Raw genomic sequence first — 11,972 nt, forward strand, 5'->3', positions numbered from 1 at the left:
GCACATTGAGTGCTTGACAGGCATCAACACATTGCCCAAAGCATCAAATGCCAGTGCCTGCATGCAAATCAACCCAATTGGCACAAAAGCCCTTAGATTTGCACTTTAATTTCCTGCAATTTTGCCCCAAATGGGAGATTGCTCACATCATACAGCATGTATGAATGCCCAATGGCACAATTACATCAAAAGCGCAAATGTTAACACCCAATTTCCTGCCAATTGACCCGGAATGTGACCAATGTCACCCAATGTTGCCAATTGTGCTCAAATTTGAGCCATTAGGACCTGTACCTTCTCAATTGATGATAATGGACATGCAAATCCCAAAATTGAAGCAAATATCTTAGAAAATTTTTGATTTCTGTTGCAGAAAAGGAGGGGGGCGTCGTATTTACTGATGCTGTGCAGGTACGGATGCTGTATTCGTGTGCTCTACGGCTGTTGAAGGGAGTTGCCTTCTTGGGCGCCATCATCTGCACTCGTGCCTCGCCAGCACCAACCTTGCGGGCGAGCTCATTGACGGGCTTCAGCTGCTGGCCGCTGAAGGTCGCAGGGGAGAGGTCGGAGTGGGCGCTCTGTCCGAACACAACGTTAGGATCGGGACACGGAGGGTAGAAGTTGCACACCAGAACCAGGCGCTCCAGCCCCGACAGCGCTCCGCTTCGCACGTGCTCCTTGCTCTTTGTACCCTTTTGTTACGCCTTGTGGCCAGGCCCTAGTGTATGCGATGCTATGCCTTGCGGTGGCCAGGCCTCGTTTGTTGCCGCCGCCTCTGCCTAGTGACTAGCGCTACAACCACTCCCTCTTGTGGCCAGGCGTCTGACGCCCAACGCCTTGCTGCAACTCGTGGCCAACGCCTTGTGCTATGCACTGCTGCCACTGTCTCTTGCAGCGCCCAACGGGGCCTTGAATGTCACCTTGCTCTTTGCACCCTTGAGATAAAAAACCCTAAAACCAGAGCTCTGATACCAGTTGAAGGGAGCTAAAGAAGCTCAGCTGTAGAGAGTTAGGATTTCATGTGGGAGACACACACAGAGAAGAAGGGAGAGAGAGAGAGAGAGACATGTGGGGATAAGTTAACTCACAAAGTATGAGTGTGTGACTCCCCTATCACACATGTATATTTGCTCTAGTACACATAGTGCACTATGTATATTTGCTCTAGTACACATAGTGCACTTAGTACATTAAAAGTACCAAGTGTACTATGTACTATAAAACTTATGGGCTTGTACACACTATAAGGGTGGGCATAATGCCTTTACCCCAACAATACTAAGTCTGCAAAATAGTTTGAACTCCATTCACAAAATAGTTTGAACTCTATTCACTGAAGACCCCTACGGCCGGACTGGTATTGTGGGCGGTGGCTCTGATGTGGAAGCACGACGACTGAAGAAATATGTAATGACCCTCTGGGAAGTATCATGTCGTGTCTGCCTCTGTCACCAGCCTGGACATTTCCCAGTATGAAAGGGGTCTGGTGGTGGACTCTAGGATGTCTAAATATTTGGAAAGTACAAGCTTTGGGAATGGGGCATTATCCTAGAATACAAAGGACCACTCCTAAAATTTAGGAGAGTTGCTATTTTTGGCCCGACTCCGATGGAAATTCTGTTCGCGTCATTACATCTGGAATTGAGCAGATACCAAGAGTTGGCAAAGTGCCTATGACAGAATGTCTACTAGTTGGGATATTTTTAGAGATAAAGTTTATGGAAGGACCCATCTCTTAGATTGGGATATGTGGCAAGAAAGTAGACCAAAGTGAGACAAGTAGCTTGACACTTGTTAGAAAGTGGATCAAAGTGAGACAAGTGGCCTCACACTTGTCACTTCAGCTATTGTGTGGTTCTCCACTTGTCATTGTAGCCTTCTCTTGCCATTTTAGCTCATGGGAGGCCCAAATCGATAAATTGGAGCCCTCTCTTCATTAATGGAGGCTCTCTTGCTGCTCACTAGCCTCTACCACCGTTACAGGCTGCCCTAATGATGGCTACTCTCTTTCTCTCTCTCTTGAAGGCTGCCCATGAAGAATACCGGCTGTTGGGGACTGTTTTGGAGGCTTCCATCGTGAAGAAATACTGAAGGCAAGGGTATTTAATCATTTATTATGATTTCTAGCCATTGTACTTGTTGTACCAGTCCTTGTACCGACTGTACCAGCTTTTGTACTTACTATATCACCCATTGCTTCTGTACTTAGTGTACCACCCATTGTATCGATTTTACCAGCTTCTGTATTTGTTGTACTAGCCACTGTACCTACTGTACTAGTCACTGTACATGCTGTACCAACATTTGTACTTGTACTTGCTGTACCAGCCATCGTATCGACTGTACCAGCAACTATACTTGTTGAACCAACCACTGTACCGGTTGTACCAGCCATTGTACCTACTATACCGGCTGAATGGAGAGTTGTACTTGCTGTACCAGCTCTATTGCATGAAGACCCGTGGTTTTTGGGGAAGAATCAGTACCCACACAGAGGTATATGGATTATGTTGTTGGCTTGGCATTTCTACAGCCTATGTTCCGGCTCAGTTGCCTTGTGTTGTATATGGATAATCCGGCATCTCCCGTGGGGAGAGTAAGGCCCTCAAAGCTTGTACATGATATTATTCTCCTTGAACAATAAAATACTCCAAGGGGGGGGGTCGGTCCATTCCGGCCTCTATGCGGTGTCACGCATGCAAGCTCTATTTTCAGCATTTGTGGATGTTTTGTCCAACTTTTATGTTTTATGCAAAGTGTTAAGGCTGTGGCCATGTTTAAGTGTTTGAATATGCATTGATGGTATCAACAAGTGTGTCAAAGACCCTAGTCTCCTGGGCACCCGCCGCGAGTTACAGCCTCTCAGTATGATGTCTCAGTTATGCATTCCTACGACGTATTGGCTCTGATCATCAAACTGCATCACCTGTCCAAATGGACCAAACCCCTAATGGAAGACGCTGTGGAATCTCCCGCGTATCTCATAGTAGGAAGGGCACCTAAGCATGTAGTGTACCTCATCTTTCACCTGTCCTGTGGTGCATTCTCTGCATATTGATCCTCTTGTGGGGTATCATCATCCCTGCCACTCTCAACTCTGAGGCAGTGAGAAGACACCCTGAGCTGGTCAATCACGATACGCATGGCATGTTTCTTATGGATGTTGGGATCACAATGAAACCATTTTCAGAGACTGTCCTTGTAAAACGGGGTTTTCGTGCCAAGCATGGAGGAAGCAAACACCCATGTCTGATGTATGTAAAGCTGCAGTAGTTCCAACTGATGATTTGGAGGTTCAAGAATGGAGATTCCAGACTATGTCGAAAAGGGGAGAGATGGTCCATCTGGAGGTTGTCATGTGCATCAAACCTGTCGACTACCCCCGAGTACCATGCTCGCGAGGATAATGATGGTGATGGTGCTGATGAAGTGGAGGCATAGTCACAAGGGACGGGGGACGGTGACGGGGGACGGCCATAAGTAGGGAACGGGGACGGGGGAGGGAACGGCACTCATAAAATACTTTTTTTTTTAAAATTTTCTACTCTACACTTATTCTACTTTGGAAGTACATCAAAATGAGCACAAATTTACACTAAAATGGTAAGCTTTTGAGTCATATTAATAATTAAGTAGATACAAAATGAGTCATGACTCAAGAGTCAGGAGTCAGGACTAAGCCTTAAGGAGGCAGAATACATGAGAGAGAGAGAGAGAGAGAGAGAGAGAGAGAGAGAGAGAGAGAGAGAGCTCTCCAAAATAGGGAAAGAGAAAGAAACATGTGCATTGTGTACAACATCTATGGAAAAATCACGTGGAAAGCACATGAGATCGTTGGAGTGCATGTAGCTTACATAGGTGTCAATAGCCATTTGTTTTCTTCTTGAAGGATGAAAACCTTATATCCTTTGGTGCTCATAAGCAACCAATTTTTTCGACTAATAATCATTATTGCAAATTAATCAATCAGAAGAGATTTGTGGCGTTTCTAGGCTTTCCACGACCAAGAGTGTGTAAAGCGCCTTATTTTTTAGGATTAAAAGGATTTTGTATAAGATATTAAGAACCCACAGAACTAAGGGTTTATTTCACAAAACCACAAAACCTTCGAGTTCCGGGAAACGGTGGTCATGGGGGTACGACGATGGCTAACAGAGCTTCACCTGTTGCGAAAGTCTATACGCCTATACCGCTAGGGCGATCGCCCCTCCGATCACAGATACTGACGCGCAATCGCCAGCAGCAGCCGGCTAACACTGCCACCGCCACCGCCACCGCATCCTCTCCCCATCTGCAGCACCTGCAAGAGGTGGCCGCCTGGGCCTCTTCGGCGGTCCCGACCCTCGGCGCCTTCCTCGGCTCCCGCCTCGCTTCCACCTGTGAGTCCCTCGGCTGCCCCCCTACCCCTTCACCGCATTTCACCTGCGAAAGGTTGGTTCCTCTCTCTCTCTCTCTCTTTGATTTCATCTATCCGAGCTTCCGTGGAAATCTTTTATTGGAATTTGGGATTGGATGCTTTCATTTTCTGAGTTTTATGGGACAAATGTATTATGGCAATGAAGCTTCGGGATCTCATCACCTGAGTTTCTGTCGTGTATGCCTACGGCGATGAAGTCTGGCCTGGATGCTTTTATTTTTGAGTTGCAGCCCCCTTGTCAAGGACGTTTGGCTCCAAAGCGAACTCCTTCTTCCGAGTTCTGTGGGAAATCATGTATGCCGCTGGAACTTGTATGTCTATGAAAGTTGGCTCTCGAACCAACTGCTTCTTTCATATTCTGACTCTGTGTTTTGCTTGGATTGGAATGATATTTTTGTATGCCGAGGAAGCTTTTATGCTGATGGCAACGAACTCAGGAAGACATTCATCTGCTGCTTCATCTTCTGTGTTTTGCATGCTTTTGTAGTATGATGGTGGCGATGAAGTTTGGGGAAAACAAACAGGACAGCTTGCTTGCCATTCGCAGATGGCTGCTTTAACCTGTCTTCCTTTCTGATATTATAGTACACCTGATGTCACATGAATATGCGAGATGAACTGCAGATGGCTTGTATGCCGTCAACATTTGGAGTTGGTAATGAATGGGGAAAATATGTATTCCAATAGCCTCAAAACCTGAGTGTTTTTCAAATTTTCCTCTCAGAGATGGCAGCAATAGCATGGATTCACCTTGAAACGAACAGACAAGCTTTGTGTTATCTGATCTTCCCTTTAATCAATGGATGATAAAAGTAGCTTGTATCAGACAAGCTTTGTGTTATCTGATCTTCCCTTTAATCAATGGATGATAAAAGTAGCTTGTATCAGCTTGAATACCTTGGCCCTGTATGCCAAAGCTTTTTTTCTTGAACCTGCATGTTTTGAATCTGGTACCTTTCTTGCTATCTATTCTAATAGGACACACTTATGACAAAGTGTAAAGCACATGATTTAGCCTTTTTTTTTTGGTTGAATTTGATACCTTCTTGCTATCATACTGACAGGACACAAAGATGATAGTGTTACATGCAGTATGTTGCCTAAGCGTTAAGCCTGCCACAGCAGAGCAATGAACACATGCAAGAACTTGCCATAAATTGTCCCTGAACCGGGTTTGGTTCTCCTGCAATGCAACTTGGAACTGAGCCAAGCTCTCTGTATGCTGTTTATGATGACCCGCATGTGTGTGCTGCTGTTGACAATTGTTTTGAGATCCTCCTGACTGTAGTCATGGTGATGTCTGCCCTTGTGATGCCTGCCCTTGTGATGCCTCTCCAGATTGTAATCATAATAATGTTGGTGCCTGTCCCAACTGTAATCATGGCAATGGTGAGAATGGCTCCCATGTTGTTAATCAAAAGAATCCTTACACGATGTGCATGGCTATCATACGATTGTCCCTCATGCTGGTTGACGTGCGGCGACACTGAAGTTAACTGTTGTTGTGGCGCTCCTGTGGATCACACAAACTATCCAAAATTTCCTTCTCGGAACCCATGAGGAAAATGAATTGGAGCAACTGGTGATCAACAGATGCCCAAACTGATGCTTCCCATATGGTATGGTCTATGAAACCTCGTTAGGTTTAGGTTATAGGTCAGATGATCCTTGGGCATGGTCTGTGGAGACCTTACAGTGGTATCAGAGCATGGATCTGACAAGTGCTAGAACTCGAGGCATGGAGGATGTACAAGGTAGCACCCTCACGTGGGCTGTTTTGGCAAGAAAGCCATGGTTTCTCCGCATGGATGTGTGGGAAAGCTAGAAAGGGAGAAATCCCTCGCGCGGATGCGCAAGGATCAGAGGGAAGTTAAAAAAAAACACCCTCCTACAAGCTGGACAGTAGCTCCTAAGTGCAAGGAAGGTCTTGCTTTTCTTGCTCACATGCCTATGTGAAATGTAGGAAGTGGCTAGAAGCCTGATAAAGCAAGATATTTCTTGACTGGGACCTCTCAGCAGAAGGAGAAGATGAAGCTTTTGGTGATGGGAAGGCAGCCACAAGAGGTGGAGATAGCAAAGGCAAGAGGGCTGGCCTTGGGCGCACAGAGGACAGAGGGCAGCTCCGGCCAGTGTGCCATGGATCCGCTAACCCTAGGTGCGCAAGGGCCATCATTGCACGCAGGTCAGGGGCCAGTAGTGCACAGATCAAGGGGGCAGTAGATGCGTTTTAGGGACAGCAAGGGGAAGCCATGATCTTAGACATGATGCTCATGTGCAGCCAGCCAGGGGTGCATAAGCACCCCTGTATGGGGGCCAGCAAGACCTGTCTATAGGGCGACCAAATAGCCTGCGCACAGGCCAAACATGTGGGTGGCCATAAGGCTGTGCTGTTCGAGTACAGGCCAACAGAGGGCACAGCCAGAAGCAACGCTGCAACATGGACAGTGAGCAGAGAAGGGTTGCATACAAGTATGATTGCGCACATGTGATTGTGTGGGCCAAGTTGGGAAGGAAAGCTAATAGAGGCGTGTATGAAACAAAAAAGCACATTTTTGTGCCAAAGAGGGAGGGGGCTTAATTTTAAGCCCTAGGTGTACAAGATCTACATATGCCATCTCCAAGCTCTTGGTCTCTGAAAGTTGCAAACTTCGCTTCAGCCCTCTCATCCACCCTAAAATCACTTTTGCAGATCCAGAGTGACCAACTTTGGACCATGTGTAGTTGCATCTTTCAATTTGATAAATGTACCTCTCTCAAAATCAGTCCATTTAAATATAGCCTTCTTCTTTGTCAAGTCATGCAAAGGAGAAGAAATTTGCTTGGTGGCAGTGGTGGTTGTGATTAGTTGTTGTAAGGTGTAACCAGGATACATTTGCAATCCTGCTTTGTACATGGGTTGTAATCGTGATTGAAACTTTCTCTTCCTTTTTGTCTTTGGAACATCCATAAATGGAGACACCTCCAAAAGTACTTTCCAAAAACTTGTGCACATATGCATTTACTGTTTTCTCTTCATTCTGTTTCACCTAATCCCACTTAATTGATATCTCATTCAACGCATTGGGAGGTAAGAACTGCACATAAAACCTTTGCTTAAACTCTTTTCATGTTCTAACAGGATTTGGGAAGAGCTTCTCAATAAGCCACCAATGTGCAGCAGAGCTTTTCATGAACATGCTTACATGCCGGATCATGGATTTTTGAGTGAAATCTTCATCACTAAGGGCAATACCGAACTGGGCAATAAAAACAAGTGCCTTTGATGCATCATATTTCAAATGATATTGGGACAGTCCTTGTCTGGCATCATTTTGGTAACGAAAGGGGACGCATTGGGCATAGAAACATGTGTCTTGTAAACATGAGACATCGTTGGCCCAGCAATGGCATTTGGTTTACATTTTGACCATTGCTATATAAATTGTATTCTTCATGGGCTAATGACGTACACCTGCAAGGCGTGAAGTCACTGATAGTTCCTCTCTATTTGCATGTGCTCTTGCTCAACCATTAGAGGAGGTATTCGGACATTTGGGATACATTTTCTTCATAGGATTCTTAGTACAAGCCAGGTATGCACGTTTTGCATCCCTTGGTTGCATATGCAATTCCTGAGCTTTGACTTCCATGTCAAAATCCATAAACGATTCAGCTTTCCAGGCCTTCAAGTGGTCATGTAGTAATGGATGTTGGCGGTAGAACTTCAGTTCTTCTTGTGCATTAAGAAGAGCTTGCATACGAGTAAGTTCAGCCCATAATGCTTTGGATTCTCCTTCTTGTACTTTCTCTTTACCATGGGACTGTTGTGTTCATGTTCGTTGTTATGCACATCATGAGTATGCTCTTCTTGTAAGGCATTGGAAGCATGCATACCATTGTCTTTGTCCCTTGTGTTGGTATCTTCAACCTTAATTGTATGGCTGTCCTTAATGTTGTAAGTATAAAGATAGCTTGTGTTCACGATGATTGTCTTTTATGATGGAAGTGAAAGAGAATGGTATGCTCTGATACCCATGTAATTCCACCGGTCGGTGTGGAATGTTTGGTTGAATACAATGGTAATCAATACACTTAAATACACTAAGATTTAATGGACAATAAGCATAATACAAAAGGTAATTTGTGGAATCGACAAGAGACGCATAATGAGTGGGAACGGCCGGCTTCTCCCTAAAATAATGTATATTGATCTTGGAAGAATCAAGTACATAGCATCATGAGCATTTCAGACCAGATTTCCATACCAATGCATATGAAAACAATATTGCAGTCAATATGGTTGTCGATGAAGATCTCCAAGGAGATGCCTTCTTACACTACCCTCTCAAGTGCCCATGTTCCCTTCCATCTGCTCTCTATTGTTCCACCCTAACATGGTAGCATAGTTGCCACACGTTTTTTGAAACGCGTTTTTGAAACGTGTTTGAAACGTTTCAAAAACGTTTCAAACAAATTTCCAAAAGTTTTTTAAAAGTTTTTTTCAAATTTTTTTTCAGGTGTTTTTTCCAGGTTTTTTTTAGGGGGGTGTCCATAAATTTATGTTTGGTACAGTTTAATGCTAAAATCTACATTCAACTTTCATATACATGAATCATGATACATCATGAATGATGAATCCATGATTCAAATTTCATACTGAATCCTGATTCTTAATACATCATACATGATTACAATTTACATCATACAATGATCATACATGTAACATGAATCATGATACATCATACATGATACATGGCAGTCTTCAGGAATCAGGAATTAGATCATAGATGGCAAAAACCCATATAATTATTAATAGCATAACCAGTTTGAAGTTACAAGTTACAACTTACAACATACTAAGCAACATACTAAGCACTAGTGAATAGTGTCAAATGATAAATCTGAAATCTGAAATACAGATGTCTGTACCGAAAGACCAAATACAAAAACTCTGAAAAAACAAATGGTCTCCAATGTCTGGAGTCTGGACTCTCAACTCTAGACTCAAGTGTCAAGAGTCAAGAGTCACTAGTAGTAACTAGTAACTACTCAGCATCATCCTCCTCTGAGGAATGTGAGTCTGTGTCGTAAGAAGATGAAGCCTCAGCCTCAGCCTCAGCACTCGTAGATGCATGATCTGCTGATGTCGGTGCCCGTGATCGTGTCATAGTAGCTGGTGCCATCATCTCCTCGTATAGCATGGCATAGATGTCGCGCTCCTCAGCAGGGATCTCTGGTACGTCCTTCACTTTCTCTATGTCGATCTTGTCGACATTCACTTGGCGCGGCTCAATGGGATTGCCTTGCTGCTCAATTAAACGGAGGTTGCAATGACAATACACCAACCGTTCTAATTGAGCAGTGGACAATTTGTTCCTCTTCTTTGTATGGAAGAGGGCCCATGTGCTCCAGTTTCTCTCACATGGACCAGAGCTGCAATCCTGTGAGAGGACTCGTAATGCAAGGCGTTTCTGTCAAAAGATAACAGAAAACTTTATAAATAATAAGAAGAAACAACTTATATAAGTTGTAAGTACTAAGTTGTTACTTCAAAGTGCAAACTTATTACATGTAAGTTGTAACTTGTCAGTGGGCACTTACCAGAACTGGAGTACCGATGCCATATTTCTCCCACCAAGAGACTGGCTGAAGCTGAGTCTCTCTCAAAACTGCAGTGGCTCTCCCAAAGGCATGACTCCCATTCCGAAATACTAGGAGCTCATCCTCTAACTTCCTGAGGAGCTGAACATCACCTCCAGTCCAGGTCTGGATGTAAGACTGCCATCCCTCTTCTAGCTCCTCATTGTTGAACTGCTCCTCATTCCGCCATAGTGGGTGTAGTATATGGATCCTGTTCAACGACACTTGGAAGCATGGAATTAATATCAATGTATAATGTGGCCACTGGCAACTAAAAGAACAACAATGACATACAATGATACATACCTCTCAGCTGATAGTATAGTGCATCGATCTAGGGCCTCTCCAATGCGGTCCATGAACTCATATAAGAGTCCAAGGGTGCTGCCCTCCATGTCCGTAATGCGAAGCACACTATATATAGGCTGAGTGGCCGTGACAAGTGCAAGGGCCTCAGCCCACCAAGTGTCTCGCATTACCGCGCGCACAAATGCTACTGCCTTGGGATGCTCTCTATCATCCCATGCCATCCACTCCTGAGAGACAACAGTGCGGAGTAAACCTGTACGGACCCGCACAAGCCTCTCAACCACAATGAGCATGTAAGCAAACCTGGTGTTTGAGGGCTTCAACAACTCCAAATCACTGTGTGCACGAAACATAGCTAAAACCTTTGGCCTCTTGGTGACAAACTTCACCATGCTCCGAGAAGTACTAAAGAGGTCGGCAATCCACCCAATTTTGGCCACATCCTCTATCAAGAGGTCCAAGCTGTGTGATGCACATGGAGTCCACACTATCTTTGGAAACTCATCCTCTAACATCCTGCCCATAGATACACAATTTGACCCATTATCTGTAACTACCTGCACTATGTTCTCTGGGCCAATCTCTAGCACTGCCTCACGCAAATGTCTCCATATGAATGCTCCAGTAACAACTGTACCTGGAACCGAGGCATCAATGGCACGCAAAAACATTGTGCCCTTACAACAGGACACCAAAATGTTATATACATTTCTCTTTCTCATGTCTGTCCAGCCATCACAAAGCAATGTGCATCCATATTTCTGCCAGGTTGCCTTCAAAGGCTCCATCTCAAGCTCCACTGCCTTCTTCTCCTTCCTTAAGTGGGTTTTGCGAAGGGACTCATAAGATGGACCCTCCCACTCATACCCAATGCGGCTGATAGCTTTAATGGCCTTCTTCCAACGAGGAGTACGCACGACGTGAAATGACAAAGCGCATTGTATAAACAACTTTGTCAATTCACGTGTGGCCTCCTTGACAGCTTGCTTTTGTATGCCTGCTTTAATGCCTGCCCTCTTTAGAGAAGGCACGGTGGGCAATGAAGATCTGTGGGCTACAGGAATGGAGCTAGACCCACCTGCTTGACTCTGCAAATCATCCTCTGTCCTAGCTCTTTTGGACACATCACCTACAGAATCTGTATCCTGTACATCATCATCAATAGGCTGAATTCCCTTTGCTGCTTCATGTTCTCTCTTCCATTGCTGAAGAGACGCTACAACCTCTCTTGGTACTTGACTGCAAGGGCCAATGCCTTCCCCTCTTACTCCTGTAAAATGGGCCTTTACCCTAATAATAGACCCACCTGACACTTTGGCACAAAAATTGCATTTCCACCTTTCTGTGCCTGAACCCCCATATCTGCTCACAGGAGTTACGTGGTTCCACATGGCATCCTTAGCCCGAGGCATGATGAATGAATGAAGAAATTTGGGCAACCTGGCAAGAAATGCCCAAATTTCAAATCTGAAATTTGGTCCAAAATCAGAAAAAATCAGCATTTAGGGTTATTAAAAACCTGAGAAGCAGGGTGCGTAGGGGCCGGAGGAGTAGGCTTGGTGCGTAGGCAAGGTGTGCATGCACCAATGTAGGCAACCTGGCAAAAAATGCCCAAATTTCAAATCTG

The 11,972-nt window shown here is 44.7% G+C and overlaps 2 protein-coding genes across 6 annotated transcripts; one reads left to right on the top strand and one right to left on the bottom strand.

The window, feature by feature from the left end:
- The first annotated feature begins 4,087 nt into the window (after positions 1–4,087).
- LOC147633611 (uncharacterized) lies at positions 4,088–5,475 on the top strand. Of its 5 annotated transcripts, none has more exons than XM_086805873.1 (3): positions 4,088–4,431; positions 4,563–4,728; positions 4,905–5,475. In XM_086805873.1, exons 1-3 carry the CDS (start codon positions 4,145–4,147, stop codon positions 4,992–4,994), a joined length of 543 nt encoding a protein of 180 aa, XP_086661999.1. In that variant the 5' UTR covers positions 4,088–4,144; the 3' UTR covers positions 4,995–5,475. The 5 variants fall into 5 exon arrangements, with proteins under 5 accessions (XP_086661999.1, XP_086662000.1, XP_086662003.1 ...); XM_086805874.1 differs by having other exon boundaries at positions 4,563–4,711; positions 4,828–5,475; XM_086805877.1 differs by having other exon boundaries at positions 4,563–4,711.
- A 3,800-nt stretch (positions 5,476–9,275) lies between these two features.
- Positions 9,276–11,757, bottom strand: LOC147633612 (uncharacterized). The gene is made up of 3 exons (XM_086805747.1): positions 10,343–11,757; positions 9,998–10,247; positions 9,276–9,867 (listed from the first exon to the last, which is right to left on the bottom strand). Exons 1-3 carry the CDS (start codon positions 11,755–11,757, stop codon positions 9,442–9,444), a joined length of 2,091 nt encoding a protein of 696 aa, XP_086661873.1. The 3' UTR covers positions 9,276–9,441.
- Between the last annotated feature and the right edge of the window lie 215 nt (positions 11,758–11,972).

The sequence above is a fragment of the Cibotium barometz genome, chromosome 12 (genome assembly GCF_041138505.1).
Source record: "Cibotium barometz isolate CiBa-2024 chromosome 12, ASM4113850v1, whole genome shotgun sequence".
In the NCBI taxonomy this organism is placed as follows: domain Eukaryota; kingdom Viridiplantae; phylum Streptophyta; class Polypodiopsida; order Cyatheales; family Cibotiaceae; genus Cibotium; species Cibotium barometz.